At 35.0% G+C, this 27,998-nt stretch overlaps 1 protein-coding gene across 1 annotated transcript; it reads right to left on the bottom strand.

Moving 5' to 3' along the window:
- Positions 1 to 2: 2 nt before the first annotated feature.
- On the bottom strand, positions 3 to 27,656 carry LOC111506600 (glutamate--cysteine ligase). Its single transcript, XM_023161728.2, has 8 exons — positions 27,051 to 27,656; positions 12,039 to 12,211; positions 10,732 to 10,928; positions 6,785 to 7,153; positions 6,259 to 6,456; positions 5,872 to 6,042; positions 3,282 to 3,463; positions 3 to 3,221 (listed from the first exon to the last, which is right to left on the bottom strand). Exons 1-8 carry the CDS (start codon positions 27,491 to 27,493, stop codon positions 3,086 to 3,088), a joined length of 1,869 nt encoding a protein of 622 aa, XP_023017496.2. The 5' UTR covers positions 27,494 to 27,656; the 3' UTR covers positions 3 to 3,085.
- Positions 27,657 to 27,998: the final 342 nt, after the last annotated feature.

The raw sequence follows: 27,998 nt of genomic DNA, 5'->3' as shown, positions 1-27,998 counted from the left end.
AATAGTGCAGTAATTAAAAACAATTTATTGAAGTTGATAACAACCTTTTCATAAACTAAAGGAAAACTACAAAAGTAGCAGCTATTTGAGCCTAAGAATCTGACATACAGTTCTTTCAAAAATTTTCTGGCAAGATTTGCATTTTCAAAAAATTTTATATATCGAATAAGGCGTTGAGTTATTAAAAATCCTCAACTCCTTGTTTCTTTACATGCTATTTCCAGTGAAGGATGGTTCATACTGAAATATTAATTCAACATCGAGAAATAACAATTCATTTGAAAATGCATATATGGAATATCGCGCTTTATTGTGCTTCAACCCGGATCCTTTTTTAAAATCTGAAAAATGTCTCCTCACAACTTGAAAATGTTGAAAACACATTAGGGGTTTTAACAAATGCTCCTTCCAACATAATTCCAATATATAGTTTTATATAACTGTGATACGTAAATGCAAGTTCAAAAATCATTTTACCACAGTCTACAGTAATGATTATTTGTCAAAAAACCTTCGACAATGAAATAGCATATAAAATCTCTCTCATAATGTGAGACTGAAGGACCATAATACACTATGGTAACATAAGAAAAACATCTCTTTACAAAAATAGGGCGATAATGGAATGTGAGGGCCTGGAAGACTATTAAGACAAGAAAATCGAGATGACACGTAAAGAAATATACACAAGAATTGAACGCCAACAATACTTATAAGAGGAAGAGCGGGAACAAAGTAGAAAATAGAATATGCCTGATTCAACTTTAGCGTTGAACAGAGGAGCACCCTAACCTCACTATTGTTTGCAGCAGTTCTGGATGAACCACCAGAGGAAGCAGCTGTATTGCAGGCATACCATGATGAGGCTGAGGGTGAGGTAAATTTGAATCTAAATCTACAGCAATTCCTGAAAGGTATAATTTTAGATGAAGATTAGTTCGATGAGTGGAATTTGGTATCTCTGGTGTGAAATGAATCTATTACAACCACTTTTTCCCTACCAAAACAAAATTGTTGTCATCTCCTGATAATGCTAGGTTAGGTTAGGTTAGGTCCAAAGTGAGTGGGTCTATTTGACCCTCCACCGCAACCCGCAAGGGTTTATTGTGATAAATGATATGAATGAAATGATATGATAATGAAAAGATGATAAAATAATGAACAACGAAGAATTATAACATAGCTAATTAGTTACATAATATCTGATGAAAAAATACATAGTAAATGGAATAACAGCTGCAGTGGACAAATACAATAAACATTTTCTAAAGGAAGGACCTAAAGACAAAAGTAATGAACGTTTTTGAGCATTCAGTTACACTACACGGTATTGAGAAACCGACATTTTCAGAAAGATAAAGAAAGATGTTGGCAGAAAACGATATAACGAAGAATTTAGGAATTGAATTGAGCTGGTTTTTAAATGTAAAGAGAAGTGGTCGCGAAGCAACAACAGACAAGAGAATAGTGCCTTCTATAGAAGAGGGTCGACTTAGGTTCAATGAAAGCGAACTTGGAAAATTAACACTATACCAAATTCAACTTCGATACATACCTTACTCTTGTCAGTTGGTATATTCGTAAAGAAATGAAGATGTCACTGACAGTCTTCGGATGTAAAATAACTTACATATCGGAACAATCTTATTAGGAAAAGAGGAAAAGCCTAGAGACATGAAAGTAGTGAACGTTTTGAGCAGATAGTTCACAACTGCACGGAGCCAAGAAACGGCAGAACGCACAGAAAAAAATATGTACTGCCTTGTATAGAAGAGGGTTGACTTAGGATGAGAAAAAGCGAATATGAAAAATCAACACTACACCAAATTCACCTTCGACATCTGCTTTTCTCTTGTGAGTTGTAAATAAGTAGAGAAATGAAGATATCATTCTAACAGTATTCGGATATGGAATAACTGGAACTGGAATTGTTTACTTTAGGAGATTTTCATATGAACTTTACTCAGTTCATCTGACATTTATGGAACGCCGTTTTACTTTTTATTGTCACAAATATGCATTCCTCAATTTATTCAACTAACAATTTATTTGTTTGAATTTAATTGACTCATACATTTGTTCGACACATTAAAAACGATTGTTCGCAAAATTTGTTCTATTTTAAATGACACTTGATTTAAAATGTTACATGAATAAAATTGTTATTTGAATAAAAAAGAGTAATGAAATAACTTGAAGCTTTTATTGATTCCGAAGAAATATATTGTTTCAGAGTATTGGAAAATGGAACGCCAATTTATTATATATTATGCTGAAAAATAATCTATATACATATAGTTCAACTCAGCAATAAACCAACATTTTAATTCAACAATCAATGGAATGTATTATTCGAGTAAATTCAATAAACGTTTCAAACGGCGTGACACGCCGTTTTACTTTCTATCGGTATTTTGTAAAAATGATTTGTTTTGATTGTTGCTTTTAGGTGATACATGAATTAAATTGATTGTTGATAATTTTTATTCGGCGCTGCGGTCGGGCGGAATATTGTGTTACTATCACTAAACTATCATGTTGCCAGATTTAAAAATTCAGCTTCTGCAAGAATCCGTTCGACGCTAGCGCCGAATTAAAATTATCAACAATCGTTTTAATTCATGTAACTATAATTATCAACAAACCATTTTATTCATGTTTCACAGAAATTGTAGTAAATTATTCGATAGTTACAAAAAAAGTATATATGACAAACATTTACTTCCAAAAATTTCAAACAATGAATCTATATTATAACTGTTCGCAACTTTTCATCAAACAAATTAATTCATGTAACATTTTGAATCAAGTGTCATTTAAAATAGAACAAATTTTGGGAACAATCGTTTTTAATGTGTCGAACAAATGCATGAATTAATTAAATTCAACCAAATAAATTGTTAGTTGAATAAATTGAGGAATGAATATTTGTGACAATAAAAAGTAAAACGGCGTTCCATAGACATTTTAATAAAAATCAGCGTCTAAATATCCTGCAAAAATCAATATTGCTATAGTATAGGTGACAATTCTTTAGATCATAATAACGATGCAACTAATGAAATGAACTATTTTTTGAATTCAGTTATTGGATAGATTCTTTAGTTTTCGTTCTTGGATCTGCTCCTAGTAGTTCTGGACATGAGATCTTTCCATCCTGAATAGCCTCTATGGTTTTCAACAGATCATAGTTTATTCTCTCAGTAACTTTCGAATCTTTTCTGTAAATTGAAAATGGATTAACAAAAATATTGATTTGCAGTCCGGAAGATATACTCTACCTGTATTCTGGATGTTCTGTGACATACTTCCTGAGCCAGGCAGCTCCTGTCATTAGTTTTCCATTCGCTCTGTCCTCTATAAGCCGAAGGTATTTTTCCAAAGTATACTGGGTGTCAGAGTCAATTTCCTGTGATTTCAGATAACTCCTCATCAAGGGAATAATCCCCGGAAACTCGCCTTTCTGTTCAAATAAATTGTTAATGAGTTCATAATGTATCGGAAAAGTTGTAAACTTTTTCATGACAATTGACATGAGATTGATCGGTTTCAAGGCCTTCCTATTTTATACATCCCATAGCCAAATTTGCACGGAAGAATAAATACAATTTTGAAGTGAAATAAAAGGTCATTGAAATCATTACAGAATTTATTATCTGATGATGTGCTCCTTCAAATCGTTGTACTTGGGAAATATAGAAGCTACTAGTTGATTTTTTTTTTAAATCTAATTTATGATATAATTGTGAATTGAAAGAGAATCGATATTAGCTAAAAACATTAGGTTCAGGGTCACCGGGCGTTACTTTGGACATAGCCTAACCTAACCTAACACTACATCAGTAGAGGCCATATAGTAACTTAAATGCGTTCCTCAACCGCAGATATCAACTCAGGATGTAAAAACCTCTGAGGAAACGTCAGGAAAAAAATTCAAAAATTCACGGCCTTCAAACCCGTAAAATAGTGACACTCGATACCAAAATTTTATGATTTCCGAAAACATCATCACCAGATACTTTTGATGCACTGTTTGGAGTTTTTTTTCCAACACCAAATCGTTATTTTCAACACCTCGACACGTGGAAGATTAACACTGAGTTTTAATCTTCGTCTTTGAAGATGATCACTTGGTGATCAAAACACGTGTCGAGGTGTTAAAAATAACGATTTGGTATTGGGAAAAAAAACTACAGTAATATTCATCATCACCAGAGATTAGATAAAAATTGAAATTTTGGATTTTGTCATGTCAAAAAAGTACCAGGAATTGGTCATTAAAAATAAAAATATGTATTATTCATGCAAATTCATTGTGTCGCCTTCAAAATAGGCCCCTTCCGAAATAATAAACTTACGCCAGCGAACAACCTAATCATGGAAACATATTTCAAACGTATTTTTTGGAATCGATTCCAGTACTCATTGCAAATTTCCTTTCATGTCATCTATCGATTGAAAACGGGTGCCTCGGAGAGATAATTTGAGTTTTGGAAAAAAATCGACCAGAGCCATATCAGGTGAATACGATGGCTGTTCACAAAGATAGCCATGTGAGATGATATTCTCACATATCGGGTTTTTTCCGAAGAATCTGCTTTCTCATACGCCGCATAACGCACCTTCTGACAAGAGTTCCGGGTACACAACACCGCGATAATCTAAAAAAAAATATTTTAATCAACTTGAACAGGATTTTTTCGTTTTCAGCTCAAATTTCCTTTCATGTCATCTATCGATTGAAAACGGGTGCCTCGGAGTGATAATTTGAGTTTTGGAAAAAAATCGACCAAAGCCATATCAGGTGAATACGATGGCTGTTCACAAAGATAGCCATGTGAGATGATATTCTCACATATCGGGTATTTTCCGAAGAATCTGCTTTCTCATACGCCGCATAACGCACCTTTTGACAATATTTCCGGGTGCACAACACCGCGATAATCTAAAAAAAATCATTTTAATCGACTTGAAAAGGATTTTTTCGTTTTCAGCTCAGTTCGAAAGCACCATTCCGAAGCTAGTTGACTGTTTTGCATATCCAATTCTTAAACCCATGTCTCGTCACCAGTTATAATGCGTTTTATGAATGTGGGGACGGAATTCACTAACATGTCTTCAGCGGCCTATACACGATTGAGGTTTCGCAAAAAATTAAGGTCTTTTGCCACTAGTCGAGCGTCAACGCCTTTCATGCCTAAAAAAATCGTTTGAAATTGTACGAACTGATTCGTGAGACGTAATAATTTCAGCGGCTATATCTCTCAGACTTAAACGACGATTTTCAGTCACCACTTACTTCACTTTAGCGTTGTTAAGTTCAGTTGCACGTGTTTTTGAATAATTAGAAATTTCATTTGCAATGCAAAATTTTAAACGAGTTATATGTTCATTATTCATTGTAACAATCACGGAACATGTTGGAGGTTAATTAACAAATTAAGTATTGTAAACAAACTAAATGACGGATGTCGTTCGAATTCCGCGTGAGTAGCAGAGATCAGTTTTGCCAACCTAGCTACAGAAATAATTTCGCGCGGGCTTTTTAAATTATCGATTCCCGGTACTTTCCTGACAGAATGTATTTTGTTCGAATATATCTATAGGAAAAGTAATCATCTTGAAAACATCCTTTATATATTTTTTGAATATTGAAAATCAAAATTTGAAAATTATTTTCACATGAAGGACAATGAGAACATACGAATTGAATTTCGAGGATATTTCTTTGTTTCTATATGAAATATCGATATTTGAGATATTTGAATCTTTATTTTGGTTTGATATTCAACTTATTACACATGACAATTTGAATAGTTTCATATACGAAATGTGAAATTGAAGATACAAGAATGTTGAAAAATTTTTTACCTTTCCATTCATAATTTCGTTAGTACTCATTAAGGCAAATACATCTGTTCCTTTGACAGTTGATTTGTCACTTCCCAGGACTCCGTTAAGTTCACCAATGTCTTGTCTGAACCAGAACTTTGCTTTGTTAACCGCATCTCTTTTTTGGGATACAGCAATGTTTTCGTCCACCTAAAAATTACCAATATGCATAGAGAAGACGTAATTGAAACTTTCTTGAAGTGAATAGGCATGTCTACAGCAGATATGTGTGCGCGTGTGCTTGTGCGCACGTGTGTGTGCGCGTGTATGTGCGAGAGTGTGTGTGTTTTCAGAAAAGTTTCCGCGGTCAGCGCAAAAAAGTCTCGCTGAGGAGCTTTTTCTAAGTATGAATGCATTTTTACATACCTTACTCATTGGCATCAAAAAGTTGAGGTTATAATGTAGGACGATCCTGGTTAGAAGGGCTATGAAGCAGACGTAGGCGGCATTCTCGAAATATGTAATTTGAACATCGCATGGTCTGAACTCTACTCTCCAACCTATATCGGTGTTGGGTGGTGGGAGTTTAAACCTCATCGATTGCCAGTTTGTTGATTGGATATTCTGCAATGACAAATTGAAGCAATACATTAATATAATGGGGTTTGGAAGCACTAAGTAGGTAGGTTGGTAAATTCAAAGGAGACGTTCTCCTGATTCTTTAGCTCCTGATCCTATTTCTGAGAGGATCAGGGGCTAAGGATCTTGGTGTCATACCCAAGGTCATATGTAGGAAGGGTTATGAAATAGAGCCGACTTTAGACATGACGGCACGTGAGGTGAGGGAAAAACTGTGATCCTAAAATGGCGCCACGAATTATTTCTAATTTCTTTACTTTTAACTTCGAAGGTAGGGAAATTTGTAAATTGATTTCATTAATATTAACCTTACCTCGAAATGATCAGTCTCTTCTTCATCATTCTGGTGTATCTTCTCCGAAAACAACGAAATCGTGTCTCTGACAAACAAATGCGCAATGTGTCCTGCTAGCAAGTGATCGATGCCATTGTCCACCAATTTCTTGTAGTCTTCTTCGTAATATGTTAGTGGAATGTCGTTATATTTTTCACCTGGAGGGGACAAGTAGGAGTCTATAGAGCCGTATCGGCTTTTCTTCAAAACGAATTTGTTTTTCTTCAGGGGAACGAGCCCTCTTTCTTCGGCTGTACGACAATCCGAAGTGTGGCAAATAACGTCCCACCGAGCGTCAACGTCTGTCAAGAAACCTCTATGGATTGGAGCAGAAGCAGCCAAAGCTATCTGAAACGAAATAATAATGATTCGAATGATTTTTATAGAGGCTGAAAATAACGTTCTGGAAGATAGAACTAAAATTTCTTTCGTAGAATATCAGGAGATGAACTCTTAAGCGTATTTCGACTCCTGATGACACCAACTTGGTTGGCCGACTATGACAGCTTCAACGTCGCGAACCGAAAAGCATCGAAACCTGATTCGTTAATGATTGATGCTAACTTGTTGAGGTATGAATACTACCGATGAGTACAAGACTCATTCAATTTCGACTTCTCTTGACTTTCCCATCTTGTACAGCCCTATTTTATTCAAGTGTCCTCTAAGCGGAAAATGATCGGTTAGTAACCCTGTAATTACTCTGAGCCGATGCCTACTGTATTGAAGTAGTTCTTCGGTTCTTTTCTCGGACGATTCCCTAAGGAAGGTTCTACTGTGTTTATTGCCAGGTACTTTTGTCCAGTACTCTGTGTGCTTCTTATTGGTCCATGTCCTAATCTGGTTTCGTACCAATGATTTTGGTACCCCCAGAGCTGGTTCAGGACCTATATATATAAAGTTGATGAACCGTGTCTAGCGCATTCATCAGCTTTATCATTACCTGTGATTCCTGATGAATGCCCTGGCACCCAGTAGAGAATTAATTCGTTCCTGTTTGCAAGATCATTCAGTTCTTCATGGCATTCCCAGACCAGTTTTGATGTCACCTTCGGGTTTGTCAGAGCCTCTAGTGCGCTCTTGCTGTCTGTTAAAATCTTGATCCGCTCATTTCTTTGAGGTCTCAATTTAATAAGCCTTGCACACTGCAAGATAGCATACACTTCCGCCTGAAAGACGGATGTGTATAGTCCTGGCGGATAACTGTAGTTTAAATTTCTATCCGCTCGGTATATACCAGCTACCGTTCCATGTTGGGTCTTCTATCCATCTGTATACCAGGTGTTTTTTCCAAACATGTTTTCGGGATGACTAATGGTCGTCCACTCTTCACGGTTATGATTTTGGCCGTGAAGTTTGCGTTAAAGGTGTACTTCGGTGACATGTGGTCCGTGAACATATTCAATATGTGCTCCTGTGCTGTTCGGTCCGATCTTTTGTAGTTCGGTGAGTTTTCCAGTCTGGCCTCCTCCATTATCACAAAGTGTAAAGGAGGTAGATTCAGGAGTGTCTCCAATGCAGCTGTTGGGGTAGTTCTCATTGCTCCTGTCATTCCCAAACATGCAAGTCTTTGCACCTTGCCTAGTTTGTTGATAGCGGTCGCCTGCTTCATCTTTGGCCAACAGACCAGAGATGCGTATGTTATCATGGGTGTAACCATCATCATGTATAGCCAATATATCATGTCTGGTTGTAGACCCCATGTTTTTCCATAGGTGCTGCGTCTGGCAAGCATCAGTGCTACCTCCGCTTTCCTTTTTATCCTGTCGAAGTGTTGGTTCCAGGTCAGTTTGGAATCTAGAATTACTCCCAGATATTTAACCTCCCTCGACACTTGTATTTCTTCACATCGAAGTTTTAGAGGTCCGAGACCCCGAGAATATATTACTTTTATTTTTAATACAGCTTTACTTACGAATATATTTCCCAATATTTGAAAACAAGCAGCACCCCCTAAGTGTAATTCTCCCAAAGATTTAGGCGACTTAAGACCGATGAGCTTGTTGCAGAGCACAAATTTGTATCCTTTGGTTGAATTTGAACGCTACTGAACAAATAATCACCTAATCAAAAGAAACTACAGGAAATGATCTAGATCCATTGAAGATTTTTAAATATGTGAAAGATGGCTGGAGAGAAAGAAATCAGAAGGTAGGTTGTAATCTTTTATTGTATTCATTCAAACATGAAATGATTGAGGCAGATGGCCTTTTGAATGAAATTATAAAAAATTAATTGTTCCTTCAAAAATCTGCAAAGAAATGCTATCTAGACTCCATTATGAGCACATTAGTATAAATAAAACTGAAAACGAAGCGAGACGAACGTGTTATTAATCACACGTTGAAAGGTAAGACCTCTTTAATCCTTAGCTCGCACAAGTTTCGGCTTCTGAGGGTTGTCGTTCGTAGGGGTGCGACAGCTGGTTAACAGAAAATAGATTTTTAAGAGTGTTTTTAAACAGGTACATTTTTCTGAAAGAAATTGAAGCTTATATTCAGAACTGTCAAACCTGTGCAAAACTCATGTCAAATAATTTCTTTAATGAAATACCGAATTTACAATGGGAAAAAGTGGATTGTGATTTGTTTTTTTTAAACAATGGAATATATTTGGGAAAGAAAGTTTTTGGCTTTCTACTACTCCATCTTGATACAAAAAAAGAAGGATGAGGGAATCTTCCAAAGAAAGGAAAGAAGTAACTCTATACATGGATGTGTAGATCATGCAAAGAAGTAACTTTCAGACACAAACTGAAAGAAAGTTCTCCTGAAACAGCTACTTTCATTTAAACATTGACGAAAGAAAAAATTCTTTCGAAACAAATACTTATATATAAACACTGAGTTATACAGTGTCTTAAGGCGAAACATTGGTGTATACCAGTGAGGATGACAGTGTTCTATGTAAGTGCAATTTTTTACTATTCATTTAAAGTAGAACTCATGTGAATGATATCTGATTTTTATTTTACAACACAATGTTTGAAATACAAACTGAGTAGAGAAAATTATCTTCTGTATAATTCAGTGTTCATATAGAAGTATTTGTTTCGAAAAAAAATGTCCTTTTGTATAATTCAATGTTTATATGAAAGTAGCTGTTTCAGGAGGACTTTCTTTCAGTTTGTGTCTGAAAGTTACTTCTTTGCATGATCTACACATCCATGTATGGAGTTACTTCTTTCCTTTCTTTAGAAGATTCCCTCATCCTTCTTTTTTTGTATCAAGATGGAGTAGTAGAAAGCCAAAAACTTTCTTTTCCAAAAATTGATCACTCCTAAAAAATAAAACCCCTTCAATTGGAATATATTTGTTAGAGGTCCATTATTTTTGTCATTTCCTCTGTCAGCAAAAAATATCAAGATATTCTTATTTGTATTGAGATTTTTCAGCGCCCCTCGTTTCCGTCCTGTTATGTTGGCCTTGGGTAGTTTTGGGCGCATTAGAATCCTCGACGTTTCTATGCCGATTTCAAAAAAGCTGAATGAGCTGAAATGAGTAACTATCTGGAAATATTTGAAGGAATTGAATTTTCTCGAATGAAATAATCACATATCACAAACAACTTTCGATACTTTTTTTGATATCTCAACTTCTTGTGGATAAATATGAATGCAAATGCCTCTTTTTAATGGCCTCTCAGATCTCCAGACCTTATCACTCTTGAGTATTTCAAAGGCTATTCGAAGAATGATATTTATGAACTAAGTAATGTTGGTGAGACCATCTTGCCAACATATATTAACGCAAAAGTTATTGACAGTAGAACCGAGAGCGAAGTATTCAAAAAGGTACCCTATGATGTATTCAAGGGAAAGAAGTTTATTCATTTATTCGAATGGCACATTCTACTGGAAACATAGTTTGCTTTCCGTTAAAAAAAATAAGTTTATATGAATTGAATTCCCTTAACGAGAGACTCACCATGATTGGACAAAAGGGAGTCAGCTGATCATAAAGATGCTTAGCCTGATTGATGTCACTTCCTTGAACAGTGGCTTGCAAACAACAATAACCTCCTCCAAAACCCATACAGTCGAGGTACACACAATCAGGAACGGCATTTTTATCGGTTTTGAAAGAATCGTCCACTGGTATCTTGGTATTTTCATCTCTGAATACTGAAAATAATATGTATTTTACTTCAAATCGAAACACTTTTGCATATTTATCTAACCTAACCTCAATGAAAAACTCGCTTCGCGGCAAGTATCAGCACAAACTGCGATAGATCTAGTTATAAAATCTGTCGGTCAAGAACAAAGTTGATTCTATTTATATGTTTGCCGTTTCGATTTTACACCTTTGGTGTAGTGAAATGGTCTCTGGAGAAACTGGAACTCTACCAACTGGCGTGAAGCTCAGAAAATGCATAAAAATGTGAGTACCCTTCTCTATATCAGAGAGTAAGAACCAAGAAAGCGTAGAAATTTTGTGATAAATTTGGTTTAGTTTTCTACATTGCGGCAACCACAACTATGTCACCGAGTTGAAACTCTTTCATCAGATGTTTGTGAAGAAAGCCGCAAATACCACTTTTCTTCTGTGGCTTCAAAAGGAAAAACTAATGCATGGTGTCTTCTTCAACATTATTGAAGACGTAGACTTATCAATGAACCTGACATCTGCTTGATTGAGCCCAACATGGCTTTCTAGATTGGTGTGTTCAACACTTAAGTCTAGCATAGTCACGAGGTGGGCATAGAGGTTCCTGACACCAGGCATAAGACTTGCCGTTAGGCACCAGAGATCTTCATACATCTGCTGTCAGTATGTCTAGCATATGGGGTCTTGGAGTAGAGTCATCAACATAACGTGGCCCTACAAGTGCCTTATTACCACTTTTGGCACTCAAATTGTTTTAGTTAGGTAACTACTTCAGTATGCTTAAATTGTGATATAGCTGAGAATATCAAGAATTTCTTCACTTTGTATAATAAAGAAGCATCGAAGAAAACTGGGAGATCATGGAGCCTCATGTTGTTTAACAAGAGCTAATAATGTTTGATGTATATGGATATTATTGTGAATGGTACTTCTGTAGGATTGGCTCAACAAACTGATTGTTTGCAAAAAACATAAGGAACTGAAGGATAAACATAGAATCACATAATTTAAAGAACATGAGCTAAGAGAAACAATAAAAAAAGTCAAGGATCGAGAAGATTAAGTAGATCAGTGGATGGCTGAAGGTCTCCAGAAAAATAAACCCATCATGAATATTCACTTACTGGGTAAATTGATAGCAACTTTTTCTCCTCTTCGCTCCCTGATATTGTTGGTAGCATTTTTCCACCTCGGATGTACTTGGTTGATCGCTTCGTCCGGATAAAATAGGGATCTTGTAATTCCTCTGTCTGTAGTTACTTTTGTTGGCGGGTAGGTGAAATCTTCACAACCTAATCTGAAAAAAAAAATTAAAACGTAAATGGGAGTTTTAGACGAACCCAACATTCATTATCAGCTTTCCTGCTGTTATTTCAATTATTTTCGTTGATGGGACGGTAGCCGGTTGGGTTGACGTGAGTGGTTTGCTCCACTCACTCAATCGACCGTTGAGTGAACCGGTGGTTCGAACCGCCAGGCAGGACGATCGATTTTCACTTCCTATCGTTCAACCCATGCTAGGAATCACATGTTTCAAAGTAAGACATCGTTAGAACCGTGTTAGGAATGACACGTTGAAAGGTAAGACCTCGTTAGTCTTTAGCTTGAACAAGTTTCGACTTTTGAGAGTTGTCGACAGCTGGTTAACGGAAAACAAATTTCAACAGTCAACAGATTTGACAGAATCCGAAAAAATTGTAGAATATCAAGGAAGACGATAACCACTGATGAAAATATATGACACCTTTGAAAGGGGCCATCTGTTATATTTTTTCGAAACAAATGCATGAAAATCATTGAAACATTTTTCATAATTTTGATGAACTTGTAATGTTCAAAGATTGTAAATTCAATTCAAGTAAAACTAGGAATAGTTTTTTATGTTTGTAGTGGAAAATGAGTGTTCTAAAGGAGAATTTTCATTCAATATCATCAATTTTTGATTACGGACCCGTTATTTCATTGATATATTAATAGCTTGAACTAGCATTTTTTAAACAGTGGTGAAGGTTAATTAGTTTTGGAGCCAGTTATTTTTGTCGCCATGGAAATCAGCAAGTTGATATACTCGGCACAATATTTGAAACTTGGCTTGGAATATTTTCTATTATTCTTAACATTTTTGTTCATTAGACAATTCATTCAATCATATTCATTACGATTTGCATATGCTAATCCGGTATGATTCGAATGGATGGTTCGTTGAATATTCCTTGAATTTCAGTTTAGAAAAAATCTAAATAGGAATCAATTACATAAGATACATTTGGTACGACGGAAAAGTTCACATACATTATTGATAAAATACGTGATGAAATACTTATAGTCCAGTCATTGTGGGTTTCATTACTGTGTGCTGAATTTTGGTATACACCTTTATTACTGTGCTTCAGTGATAATTCGAAAAATCGACATCAAAATAGTGCTAAAAATTTTATTCGAGGTCAAAGGTCACGAAACTCGTGTTTTGCGAATATCTCGCGTCCTGTTGTTCAGAGGTCAATATATGTTTGTGAAATTATTTGTTGCCCAATTGTCTATGTAACAATTTTCTGCATGAACAACCGTTTTTGGAGTAAACCGCGGAAAAAGTCGACTTTATTATGATTATGCATCCGTTTCCCCACCATCTCCGAGGTAATTTATGAAATGTAATGAAAGATTTTTTTCTCTCTCAAGTGATGATGTTTTCATTTGAATAATGAAAATTACTGAAAATATGTAAAAAAAGGAATTCATTTCCAACAGTTACAGGAAATGCTATTATTACAGAGTATATATATGAAATAAATATTAAGAATAATGGAATATAAAAATGTATAAAAGTAAATGCTAAAACAAAGTATATATAAAATATTCGTATACGTAGAATTTCAAAAGTGGAATGAAAAATTGAGTATATAACACAAAAAGTACAAATCATGCAATGTAGCCGTACTGACACAAATGTTATTTATAGTATTATTAAAAGTGATTGTGGATACAAGATACCAAGTCGTTCAGAGAGTCGAAATGAATATCGCAGTGCTCACAGATTTTATTGAAGCTACTGCATATAAAATTCAATGGTGATCGTAGCATAACATTTTTGCGTGATGCTTCGCAATAGAATTTCAGATTGTGCCGACCTTCACTTCTTGATACTAAGATATTGATACCGGGTAAAAGAACCGTACTGTCAATATTGTTGTTTAGTAATTTATGCAGGAATTTTATACCAAGGATAACTCTCCTATTTTCCAAAGATGTCATCAGATCGTGTCATCGTGAGGTATTGATCATCAACTATTAGACATAAGTATTTCAGGAACTTCCTTTGCACGCTCTCAATTGATGTTTTTTGGTAGTCGTAAACTGGATTCCATAACACAGAGCCATACTCTAACTTAGATCTGGCAAAGGCAAAATATAGCAATTTTAAGGTGGCAATACTTTTGAAGCTTTTGCCATTTCTGTAAATGAATTCAAGCATCCTATTTGCATCAGCAGTCATATTCCTTATATGTGTTGTAAATGTTAATTTACTATCGTATGTTATACTAAGAACTTTTATCTCATGTACGTGGTTGATGGTAGTTTTGTTGATTGAATAATCGTACATTGAAGTTCGTTTTTTGTTGTAAATTATATTATTACATTTGGATACGTTTAGTTGTAGAAGATTATTATTACACCTGAGTTTGATTACATCTTATTCATGTTGTACACGTTGACAGTCAGTAATGTCGTCGATTTTATAATATAGTTTCAGGTCGTCTGCAAATAGTAGGCTAGGAATATTCAAAGTCATTAATAAAAATTAAAAATAAAAAAGGTCCCAGATTAGAACCTTGTGGTACCCTAGATGTAACCCTGCCCTGTAGTTTGTGATATCGCTAGAGTCGCCTTTTTTTAATATCGGACAAAGTTTTGTATATAATTTTTTCGTTCATAATTTTTAAAAAATCATTCACCATGGGTATGATCACTGGACTCATTCTCATATTGAAATCCCCATCCTCATCATCTTCAGCATCATTTGAATCCGCGTTAAAATATGACTGGCCGATGGCAATGTCAACAATTTAACAGCATCTTAATTCAATTTGCCGCCACAACCTTTCGTACAATGGGAAAGATGACAGATTTTGAAATACTGTTCTATAATGAATACACCTCATTTTATAATTTAAAAATTCGCAGTGAAACACTTCAAAGTGTCATGGTGTCGCTTGTGACGTCACGTTCGAGTAGACTTCATGTAAACACTGGAAGCCCTTTCATAAATTTGATGATGACTATCATCAAATTATTTGTGTTCGTCCCGTACAAGAAAAAAAAACACGAAATAAGTGTATTGAACTTGCAAGACGCATCAAATAACATTGTATGAAACAGTTACGATCTGAAATTTCACTTACATGGAATACTATCATCCTCAATAGTGGACTTCGAAGTGCTTCATCAGCACCAATCTGAATAACATTACAAAATTGACCATTCAATGTATTCATGTCATTAAGACTTCAAGCTTCGGATCAGTTTAATCTACTCATGCCCCGATGAAAGTTCGTAATGCCATTCATAGGCTTATTTGATTTATTCACAGGTAGAGTAATTTTTTTTTGAATTGAATAGAGGTATTTTTTTAAAAGAGATTGGGTTGCGGGAAAAAAGTATGCCAATCAATTCCTCAGCGCAGTTTCGACCCACCAAGGTATCATCAGTGGTGTTTAATCACAAGTACTTACTTAGTTGCCTCACGTGGTGTTAATAACAAATTCTTTGATTCTAGATACTTATTTCCAACAGTGAAAAACAGAAAGGAAAGTTATCTATCATTGATTTCAACACAAACATTATTTCGTCATAATTTATTATGATTTGAAGGATATGGTTGACATGTTATCGCATGTTATACTATTTCCCGTGAGTTGTAATTTGAACTGCTGTGACTAAGATAATACAATAATTATCGATCACTTCGTAATCTATTTTATGAATATTTATGAGGTTGTAGTGTTAAATTTATTCTGTATAATATGAATATTTACGGTTGTTACTTTTCTGAATAATTTCAATGGTAAAGTAGGGCATTAACAAAAAATGAATAATTTGTTGATGTTATATATCAGAATAAATAAAAATCAACATATTGAATTCCATTGAACATTGTTTCCATTATTATGATAACTATATGCATTAGTGAAAGTTTTTCAGGTCTTACATTCAACTCAAATTAACTGGAACAAAAAATACCCCATTTCTGAGAACTACCCTTTGCAATTCCAGTGACATGATTGTGCCAAGACATATTGGTGTCCATTTTAATGCATACCTGAATGCATTTATGCTTTTCAAATAGAATATAAAGATTTATTATTATTGAAGCGAACTATTGACTAGCTGAAACGGTGCATTGTCTATTATTTAAGATTCGAGTATTGAAAGTCCATTCCATTTTTGATGAAGTTACTTACTGAAGTCAATGTTAGGTCATGAATTCATGTACATTTTTGAAAAATGTAATTTATATTTTAACTGAATATTTTACTAGAGATGGATTATCTAGTTCATTTATTTCAAATGAACAATAACAACTTAGGTCAACGATCTCTATCAAGAATGATAGAGTTCAGATAGAGATCAGTTTTACCTAGACAAAGTACCGGAACACAAATAGAAACTATTTTTGATAATAATATCAGAACAAATATTGAAGTATTGATTGTAAATTTTATTAGGTTTGTTTCATAACACTGTCATTTGATAACTTTAGTTATATCAGACAGTTGCTTACTGAATGTAGATCAAATTTCCTCAGATTTTTGTTATTGTGAGTCAATCCTGTTATTTGTTCAAATTCATGAAATAAATTGCTGTACGTTAGCAACTAATCGTAAAATAACTATTTCATTCATTAAACTATATTCAAATATTTACTATAACGTACATTGTTTTGAACTGAGCAATATATAATAGTAATAATATTACACTGGCTTATTGGTGCTCTGTTAGTGTGCCTACTCACGATCCCTGCTCACGCGAGTTCGAAATCACATACGACTAAATATTTTCTAGAGAGCATTCATATAATTGTATGTGAATTGATCATTTGCAAGAATTTCCTCCGTGAGACAATAAATGACTGTTTGACATACACTCTACTGTATGAGAACTTTGATGAACGTTTTGCAATGTATATCAAGGATCGGACCTCTTCTATCGACCAGTACCGGCTGCTGCTAACCCAATTTTGGTACATTTCATCGATTTCCACACAATAGGACTGTGAGGGTTTGGCCCGGTTGCAGAAAGTTATAATGATGAATCACATCAATAACTTCAGTGAAGAATCCCGGACTGATACCTGTCGGATGTAATGCAACGCCTTTCGTGGTATTAGCCAGGGCAGTAGTTGTTTTCTGATAGGTATCCGTCTATCAACCTACACTGTAGAGATTTGAGAGTGGCCTGAATGAATTGTTCCTTTAGATGATCTAATATTTATTGAGATATGAAGCTACCAAAACACATGACATTAAAACGGATAAAACTTCTGAAACAACCAATACTTCGATATTTTTGTAAATGTTTTTAATGCTATGGTTATTTTTTCAACTTCAACATTGCCATCCCAGTTGAATGAAGGCAACAAACAACCTTTCATTTGGTAACGTGGATTCCTCAGATCTTCTAGAAATTCGGCAGGGCCAAGTGATACATGAAATGTGGACTCTCAAGGTCTGTATAATCGTTCTTTTTTGCCCGGAGGATGGTATTTTACGTTGTGATGAAGAACAGGTTGTATTACGTATTTGTGGGCCACCAAACTTAACTACACAAGAAATATGTTCAATTTTTCCGATTTTAGCACAGTCATATAAATCACAGTTTTGATAGTTCTGTCGTTAGTTAGTCACATGAAAATTTCAACATAGATGTGGTATTATAAAAGCGCACCTTAACTTTTTCTTGATAATTTCGAAAAACTAATCGCAAAAGTATGTACTCAACATAAAAAATAGAGAACTTGACTGTGGCATAATGAAGATATGGATTTCATTATCGAAAAGTGTCCCATGCAATTTTTCAATTATAGTTGTTTCAAAAAATTGTTTACAGAATGTAAAAACAATCCACATCCACATGGCAACTATTGAAAGTGATATATTATCAGGAGAGATTCATTTTTTGGTAAAAAAAGAGGTTTTGGCTTTCTTTTTCTCAATTATTGCCATACGAAAAAATGTTGTGTAGCAATCCTGTTAATGATATCTGATTCGATTCCATTATGAATGTTTGGAATACAAACGGAATAGAGAAAAGTATTTTTTGTATAATTAAGTATTAATATGAGTTTTTCTTCAACGCGGTTTCAGACCTGCTGAAGCATTTCCAACATTGCGTTAATGTAAGCTATCTAGACACTGCTGGTTGAACTCTATTAAGTAAAAATGAATGAGCAATCAATGTTCATTCATGTAAGAACGCTAATTTTTAAAGTAAACAAATTATTGTCACGTGAAATAAAAAAAATACTGAATAGGCTGATAAGTAATGTTATTAAAAATATATATAAAGAACAAAAATGAAATGAAAATAAAACAAGAAAAGAAGTCAAACGAAGTTACTTCACGACATTCCGATTGTTAGCTGGACTATTTTTAACAATCGAGACTATTTACGAGTCTTGATTACTTAATTGCTTTCACCTCTTCCATATCTCCTGTCAGTTTCCGGTTCAATGCATCGTAGACCGTTTCCTGCAGGGTTCCATATGTTGCACAGCTCCACATTTGATTGGCTGAATGCTTCGATGTCAACATGGAGGTTCTTTCAACTTCCTTTTGAACCAGTTTTCTGATTTGTGGGAACATGCCCTTCGCAAATCAAAAGAAACTTGGTGTATCATTAATGAACTTACTGGCAAGAGACACAAAAAATTTGTAGACATTCCGTTTTCTCCTACTGAACTTAATGACTTCTATTGCTCTATTGCGGAGGACTTGACGAAAAATATAAAAGCAGCCCGTGACCCCTTAGACTATGTGAATATCGAAGTTACGAATACCTTTATATTATATGATACAAATATTACCGAACTGCATGAAACATTATTTTCCATTAAAAACAAAAACGCCACAGGCTCAGACGAAATCACTATAAAAATCCTAGAAAATATTCCGATAAGAATACTCGATATATTAGTCAGTCTAATAAATAATTCATTTAGAGAAGGAATCTTTCCAGTTTTTTTGAAGAAGTCGATTGTGTTAGCACTGCCAAAGGGAGAAAACATTAATGGTCCATCAAGTCTTCGTCCAATTTCTCTAATCTCTGCAATGGCTAAATTGATAGAAAAACTAGTTAAAACAAGACTCCTGTGCTTTCTGAATGGAAACAAAATAATAAGTGATTGCCAGTTTGGTTTCCAAAAGCAAAAAAACACTTCCGATGCCATATTTTCATTTCTTTACAATGTTTATTCCAACATAAATGACAAAGAAATAGTAGCTGCCATCTTCTGTGATATAGTCAAAGCATTTGATTGTGTGAATCATAAAATTCTTTTGCGGAAACTCAGTAGATACGGTATAACTGGAATAAGTCTTAAATGGTTTGAGTCATACTTAGCAGATCGCACCCAGATGGTCAAAACCACTTCATACTCAAATGAAGGTAAAATTACTTGCGGCGTCCCACAAGGTTCGGTACTGAGCCCACTTTTATTTTTAATTTACATTAATGACCTATCGTCTATAAACATCCAAGGAAAATTCACTTTATTTGCTGATGATACTACAATTTTATGGCATGCCTAACAACCATACGTTGTATGAAGTTATTGAGAATGACATCACGATAGTGAAGGACTGGTTTGACTCAAATCTCTTGAGCTTGAATTTATCAAAAACAAAAGTAGTGTCCTATCGTTGCCAGATTCCAGCCGTACATCTAAATAATATTCAAATAGATAACGTACCAGCTTCTAAATTCCTTGGCTTGTTCATTGACAATAGTTTAAAATTCAACAATCATGTAGATACTTTGAAATCGAAGCTCTCCTCTGGATGTTATGCCATACGAGTAACTGCATTTGAGCTCGGATCTGCAGAAGCTAGAATGGTTTATCATTCCCTTTTTGAACCACACCTCCGTTATGGTATTTGCTTTTGGGGTGTGTGTTCTACCACATGCCTTCAATCAGTATTACTAATACAAAAACGTGTAATACGATGCATATGCAAAGCCAAGCCTAGGGACTCTTGTCGACCTCTTTTTGCCTCTAACAAAATCCTAACTGTTGTCTCCCTATTTATATACGAGACAATCTGCCTTGTCTTCAAAAATAGGGTATTGTTTAACAACTTGGACGCGCCAATGTATCAAACCAGGCAAAGATTCAGCTTTAAATTACCGCTGCCTTCTTCGTCGCTAGTTAAAGATTCCATTATTTACAACGGTCTTAAAATGTTCAATCACCTTCCTCAAGCTATAAGAACCATAAATGACCTTAGAGCTCTTAAGAAAGAGTTGAAAGACTTGCTCTCTGGGAGACCTTATTATACCTTAGCAGAATTCTATGATGATAATTTTAATTGAGAAGACTAACTGTAATATCTACGGTATTTTATTGATTTCATTTCATTCAATTTAGTTTAAATTGATTTATTTACATTTTGATGACCATGTTCTTATATCCTGAACGTTTATTATTATTTACATGTCTCTTTTCAGTTCATGTTATAACCTACTTTTAGTGATTTTACTTTTGTGATTTCATGTATATGTTATTTATATTTCGCACAAGGCTTTGTCAATAAGAATTTATTCTTCAGACAATAAAGTATATTAAAAATAAAAAAAAAATTAAAAATAAAAAAAAAATTCCCAATTTGGTGGTTTCTTCTTGCTGGGTACTTTTCTTGTGCTCGCCAACGCGAAGTTTCAACTGCGTCTTGGTTTCATCAATATAGGATTTGCTACGCTCATATGGTACTCAGTAAATGCAACTCCTGGAGTCGCACTCGCGTTTGGTGGCTTGGTTTTAGAGAAGCTGGTATTCTTGATTCCAAATCATGTTCTAATGTTATACTCAGACCCAATTATTTTTTTGACAGCCTCTCGGAACTCTTCTTGCCTTCTATCTAAAGTCTGTTTCACTATGGAGTAACCACTCTGCTGAAGATCTTTCCTGATATGACCTAGTTTCTAGTCGTGCCTTTCATTCGTGTTACAGAGCCTGAATTTCACAATCAGTTAGAGTATCGACGATTCCTCTCTTGGTAGATTGGTGGTGAATATTACTGGAGTTTTTTCCAACACCAAATCGTTATTTTTAAAACCTCGACACGTGTTTCGATCACCAAGTGATCACCTTCAAAGAGGAAGATTAAAAAGTTTTACACCAAAGGTTCCAAAACAGTGCATCATAAGATTGGTGGTGGTTGGATATACTGTTCTATGTGAGTTGGTTTTTGGCATATAGATGTTTTCCACTTGCTGTCAGTCCTCAGTAATCCATTTTGGACTTCTTTTTCATTGTAAATGTTATGGAAAGTTTAACGTTATCGAGCTGCTGCAAGAAGTTCCATACTATGAAGGTATTGTCAACGCATATCAACCAAACTCGTTGCTTCTTGTGAGCTCTTTCGATAGTAGGTGTTTCAAACCAATCTATGTATGTATGTATACAGGCTTTCTACGTCGAAACTGATTAATATATCTCATTCAGCGACTTTGATTGCCGCCAGTAACTCGACAAAATGCCTTGGACCCTTTACAAAAGATGAAGGTTTTCCTTGTAGTTGTAGAAATCAATACGAGTTGTGAGTAGCTGAATCTTTAGAGCTGATTATCTGTCTGAGTGGAATATCATTCATGTGGATCTTGGCTAGTCTATACAGGCGAGGGAGCTTATTCTGGTGTTATCGTTGATCTCTTCTTAACTGAAAAAAATACTTGGTGTTTCCTCAAAGCCTGGCACACCAATCGCCGTACAAAAAATTTGGTGGGAAAACAGAAGAAAAAATCAATCTGAAAATTGACCTCTGTATATGAAGGTAGGTTGACGTAGGTGGTTTGCTTCACTCACTAAATCCACCGCAAAGTGAACCGGTGGTTCAAACCGCCAGGCCGAACGATCGATTTTCACTTCCTATCGTCCAACCCGTGTTAGGAATCACACGTTAAAAGGTAGGACCTCGTCAGTCCTTGGCTCGCAAAAGTTTGGACTTTTGAGAGTTGTGGTTCATAAGGGGCGCTAGCTGGTTAACGGAAAAACAGATTTTAACAGATTTTTAACAGATCTTTTTGGGACATCAGTTTTTAATATCGAAGTGTCATTTATTTTGTCATGCCTTAACGATTCGCAGATTCGTGGGACGCAAATCAATACACTACTTTAGAATTAGAGATTAACTCCCCGTAAATCAAATAATTTGTACGGCATCACTGAAATGATATGAAAACCAAATTTTCACGAAAGCATATCATTTTGACATACAGAGGTCACTTTTCAGGAAATATCTCAGTCGTAATTTGTATCTGAATTTAGAAAGCGGTGCAAGAACTTTTAGCAAATTACCACTCTCCCCTAATTGGATGATATTTATTTTCACATGCACCACCTACATGAGGCTGAAACCCTTTTTATTTCGATGGTCTATAGAAAGCATACGTTTTTAAGAGGTATCAAATTAACCCCTAAAAATTCAACGTGTGTTTGCGGTCTATAATCCAATTTGAGATTTAAGGAATGGATCGCATTCCACCGAGAGGGGGGAAGTGACAAGGTTGAAAATGATTCCAATGAATGATAATAATACTTCATTTTCTATTCAACATTTTGATAAGTCTAGGAATAGTCGATTGAAAAGAATAGAACAACAGAAAATAGCAAAGTATAGGGATTGAAAAGCGAGTCCAAGACATAGTCGAATAAAATGAAAGAAATATAAAATCATTCTTCCAGTGCGTTTGAATTTTCATCAGTAAAGAAAAACTTTGGTCGATATTTGAAGTTATTTAATCGCGTCATTTTTTTCCACTGTGTGAGAGTTTATGAAAAATGTTTAGGCCACAGAACGGACTCTGTTTTTTCATGGCGGGTTTGAATATTGTTCACATCATTGTCTTATAAAATATATTCATTGTCGAAAATGAAGAGACATAAAACGAGTCACAGTTAATATTTGATACCTACGAATAATTTGTCTGGCTAAGTGAGTAATGAGAATATTAGCGAGAATCATTTTTTTCTGAGCAATAAAAACATCCTGTGGAAGGCTTTCCCCTCGTAGATTGTTCATGTTCATTGACTCACCCTGTATATAGTTTGTACTGATTTCACATTAGGTACTCTATTATAATTGAGAACATGATGATGGTAATTTTGTATGTACTTAGAATCGGAAAAAGTGTTATATATTCAACAAAATTAAAATTATTACAAATTTCTGGCGAAACAGTTATACGATGAGAAAAGCTATTATTTTTATACATTGTTTGTATAAAAATAATAGTTTGTTTGAATTCTATCTGCAGTCAAGTGATGCCTTTCTTGGTTTCTGCTCCTCCATAAACGTTATTTATCATTACAAAAGTATAATACTTTAGAAAATATCGTTAGTTTGACATTTCATCATATTCTATTTCGTTAAACGCTCTGTATTTCAAAAACTGCTACATCAACGTCGTGTATTGGTGAAACTTTCATGCACTAAATTAACGCAATTTATTGACCATCAATTCAATGAAGATTATGAGATGAAAGTAAGCCATAAGAACGAACTTATTATAGCGTAGGTACGGCCCCACATTTACCGATTTTTAATAAACCCTGGGAATTTCCATCTTCACAGAACCGCTTTGAAAACTGTTTTGTAACAATCTTAAGTGATTTCTTCTGTTTTGCAATAACTTGAAATTCATAGGAAAAATATATTCCGATTACTCTCGTGACATGCTCGTTCAAAACAACAACATTGTAGTGTTTTATCGATTGACATTTCGATGACGTGAATTCAAATGTTATTCAGGTTAATTCTTTGCAAAGTATGGGACGTAATTTCCAGAAAAAATGTGGTAGGCTTCTTAAACGAAATGAGAAAATGTTTGTATGAAGATGGAGACAAAGAAAGCCAACACTTTTCTTTCCCAAATATTTTATGGGTTTTTAATCTTCCACAGATCTGAAAATGATTTTTTGCCAAGACAAATTGACGCTCGCCTTTCTACAGTTATTCTGTTATAACTTTAATGTTTCGTACCTGTGGCATTTTGAAAGTCTGAAAGTAATTGTTGCCATGAAAATAGATTTGGTGACACATAGCCTAATTATATGTTTCTTATCATCCACAAGTACAGTTTTGAAAAAACAAAAAGACTAAAATACCTGAAGACTAAAAGAGAAATCAAGTGAGCGGATAATGAGTAGTGAACTATAGGGGTACGTTCACACTCGGCAGCATAATCAGGAATTGATTAGGTTAGATTTGAGTTTTGAATATGATACCTCGAAGATTCCAAACCTAATGATATTTGCGTATTTATTATACATTGAGCAAATTCTGTCAATGGGGAATTTATGTTGATTGACATGAAAAGTAGTTTGTCGCGGACGAATACCTGGCAGCGGAACATACAAACAGATTTGACTGGTGAGAAAACTGCTATCTACATGACCATTCAAAAATTTTCCTAAGAAAACTATACTCTTTATAACTCTTCTGTTTTCCAGTAATTCTATGTGAAATTCATCTCTGATCGGTCCATACGATATGAATCCTGGCGAATGTCTGTGATTTTTAAAATACAAATATTTCAAACATTTATTTTGTATTGTTTTTAGAATCTTCTTTGACTTTTTTTTTGGTTTGATTCCCATATAATACTTGTATATTCTAGTTTACTTCGAATAATTGTATTAAACAAATATTTTATACTGTTTATGTTTTTGAATTCGTAAGTGGTACCTAGACTTTTATTATCTTCAGTGGTAATATTTTGGTAGAAATAATACCATCATGGGTTTTTTAATGGGATAACTGATAACTCGTAACTGGCTCAATATTGAGATGCTGACATTATCAAAAACTTGTCAATTAATATCCTACCTGAAACACCATGTCGACAAAAATTTACTGGCAGTGGCCCCGAACAAGACTGTTGAAGTTTACGTCGCGTCGGCTCACTGCCCACTATAGTGTCAATCTCTAGTCCAAGGTTGTTCCTACTAGTAAAAATTTGGTAACATGTTTCTTCGAGAAAAAGTAACATTTGATAGAGAAAGGTAGTCAACATTACATAGAGGAAAATAAGGATAGAGCCGCTTATTCCGGTAAGCGGATCACTGGAACATAACAGAATTCCTTCAATATCTGTAATTCTTGAAACATAAAATTAACGGTGACTTTTTCATTCCTCAAATAGTCAAAAAGCATATATTTATCGTATAAACAAAGGAATGAGCAACCTAAAACCCCTACATAACAAAATGCTGTTCTTTGACCACAGAACAATGGAATAGAATACAGAACAGGAACTACGAACTTTTTTGACAGACGACAATCCGAAGAAATGTGTTGAGATTTTATTGAGCATGATAAAATGAAGGCAGTTTAATAGAAATGTTAGCTTAACAACCTGCCGAAATGACATCGTGATAATCACTCGATCGAAATTAAATTATATATCCGTTACGTTTCAAATAATTTGAATTTACCGCGCAAAGTGACATAAAACATCACCAACACAGAATATAGGTCATAGAACCTATCTGAGACAGAACCTATGTTCGAGATGAAACTTTGGGAATATGCTCTGATAAAAAAACGATTTTTTCTCTCTATAATTATGAAAGTGACGAGCTGAAGTTATTCAAAAGGTAACGATATGAGGAAAAAGGTTGTTTACTAACATGGCTGGTCGAAAAGTAACATTTTCATCAGGAACAACATTGTTCCAGCCGGCCCGCGAGACACTGGCTGAAAGATCCAGTAGAGGCATTTTTTAAGGAAAAACACAAGCACTACAGGAAAATCCTCAAGGCGTTCTTAGAGTGGTGCCTGTGTGAAAGTAGTGACTCACATTAGAATTGAATCGCTGGATTAAATCCATTTAGAAAAACGTTCTCAGAAAGTTTATTCCACATAAACGCCGTTGTCCAAATGAAAGAGTCCTTGAACACTGAAGTTCGAGGTGTACTGATTTGAACCTCAAAACGATGAGCAGCCACGTGAAAGTATCTATAGAAAAGAGACAAATCTCCAACCTTTCTTCGATGTTCCAGACTATCAAGATTACAAGTGATGTTCGCGTCTTCAATCAGGCGAATGGCTCTTTTGTGGATGGAACAGTTTCAGGGTATGTTTGGGGGCGGAGCTCCATACATGAGAACAATACTCCAAAGGTCTGATCTGAGCTTTATGAAGCATCAAAGTTGCTGAGGTGTGTACAGTTTTCTGGTTCGGAACAGTGTTCCAAGCTTTTGAGAAGCAGCCTTTGCAATTCAAGCGACACCATTATTCGAGAGAAATCTATCGACGGTCACTTGCCGGGATATCAAAAACGACCAGACTAGTCACTAGTCTATTGTCGGCAGATGTTGAATCGCCAATACAGTGTTATTGAAGTAATGTTTGCTGGGGTGTTAACTTTTATACTTGTAGGGTTATCATGTGCCAGTTCAATAAGTTTTGTATCGTAGATATCAATAGTAGACAGTAGATTTGACAACAATTTTAATAAATATAACGTTGCCACTTCAATTGCTATGAATCGGGAACTTCAGAAAATCTCCTGGTTTTCCATAAGTTAAGATTCAACAATGGCAATATTATAAGGATGTCATACGATTTTCTTTCGAATGATACATATTGAAACTATTTCTATTGGAAATTTGTGTTCATGTGAAATTTCGAAAATGAAAATTTGTTCACCAGATAGTGCCTGATTTCATTTAAGTTTTTTCTAAAGAACGTTACCGGTAAAACTACTCAGTGTTACCACCTATGAAAATTTCAGGTGAGCATAGGATGGTAAGCTTTTTAGACAAAATTATTTCTCTCATAAAAGTCAAGTTTGTGGAGAATCATAAAAGGGATACTTTACTTTTTTCTGAATTAATGACTGATAAAACTGGATGCACAAACCTTGGAAAGCTGGTCACACACAAAATCGCCTCATCTGGCTTCAAGTACTCCTTGATTTCCTCCCTCCTGCTCTTCATATTCGCTTCGACAGTGTTGAAAGTCGGTAGGTCCCCAAAAGGTTTAGGAGGAGTACCTTCAATCATATACGCGGCATATTCCGGTCTCCACAAACCTTTGATTTCTTCAGGACGAGTTCGTTCCTTCTCATTGAGTACCGAAAGGAGTTCATGACACCTCAAATTCACCTTCGCGATCTTTTTATCCTCGAAATACTTGACGATAGTGTACTCGATCTCGTCTCCCCATTTTAGAACATCGCCCTGTCTATCTTTGTTTTTCTTGTAAGCGTTTATGTACTGAATAATGCCGTGTTCTCTCACGTGCTGGGCATATTTCATGGTCTCCTCGTGAGAAAGAGGACTTCCTTCGTTCAAGAGACCCATTTCGATGAAAAGTATTTGCAAAACTGATTCGAGTGATATTCGCACAGTGACACTTTTACACAGTCGTCAAGAGACGAAATTTACCATTTGTTAATCTGTCTAAGCTCTAAACAAATTAAGAATTCGAATGAGTTAACACTCGCGCTTAAACTGCTATAAACAAACTGAAGTTTCGTACACGATTCAAAGGTCCATCGGCATATGCGGGCCAGTGGCGCACAAATCAGTTTTTTACGGGGCTCTTCCCGAGGCGCTCAGTTGAAAATCGTGTTTCTTGCGTGTATGATATTAGACTAAATTCTAAATGTATTCATGTATATTATTGTATATAACAAATTTTATTTATAATAGTAGTAATAATTCGACTTTATTCATTTAAAAAAGAAAGAAATATGGTCACAAGTGATGAAAGTAAATTAGATGAACAGGCGGAATTATCAGCGATTTCTGTTTTTTAAATCAATCTTACAAAAATATATACTGAAAAAATGTATGTTAAAAATAA

The sequence above is a fragment of the Leptinotarsa decemlineata genome, unplaced genomic scaffold (assembly GCF_025532065.1).
Source record: "Leptinotarsa decemlineata unplaced genomic scaffold, Ldec_3_MD MMD2_tig00002974_RagTag_RagTag, whole genome shotgun sequence".
In the NCBI taxonomy this organism is placed as follows: domain Eukaryota; kingdom Metazoa; phylum Arthropoda; class Insecta; order Coleoptera; family Chrysomelidae; genus Leptinotarsa; species Leptinotarsa decemlineata.
The sequence above is the reverse complement of the archived record's forward strand: the minus strand, read 5'-3'. Positions and strand labels throughout refer to the sequence as shown.

What these genes read in the sequence shown, in the direction of transcription:
- LOC111506600 (XM_023161728.2), bottom strand. Translation starts at nt 27,493, where the DNA reads ATGGGTCTCTTGAACGAAGGAAGTCCTCTTTCTCACGAGGAGACCATG. An exon ending in TGTGTGACCAGCTTTCCAAG is followed by an intron (nt 12,212 to 27,050) that starts GTTTGTGCATCC and finishes TTTTTTTTTCAG; the next exon opens with ATTAGGTTGTGAAGATTTCA. An exon ending in CTCCCTTTTGTCCAATCATG is followed by an intron (nt 7,154 to 10,731) that starts GTGAGTCTCTCG and finishes ATTTCGTTTCAG; the next exon opens with ATAGCTTTGGCTGCTTCTGC.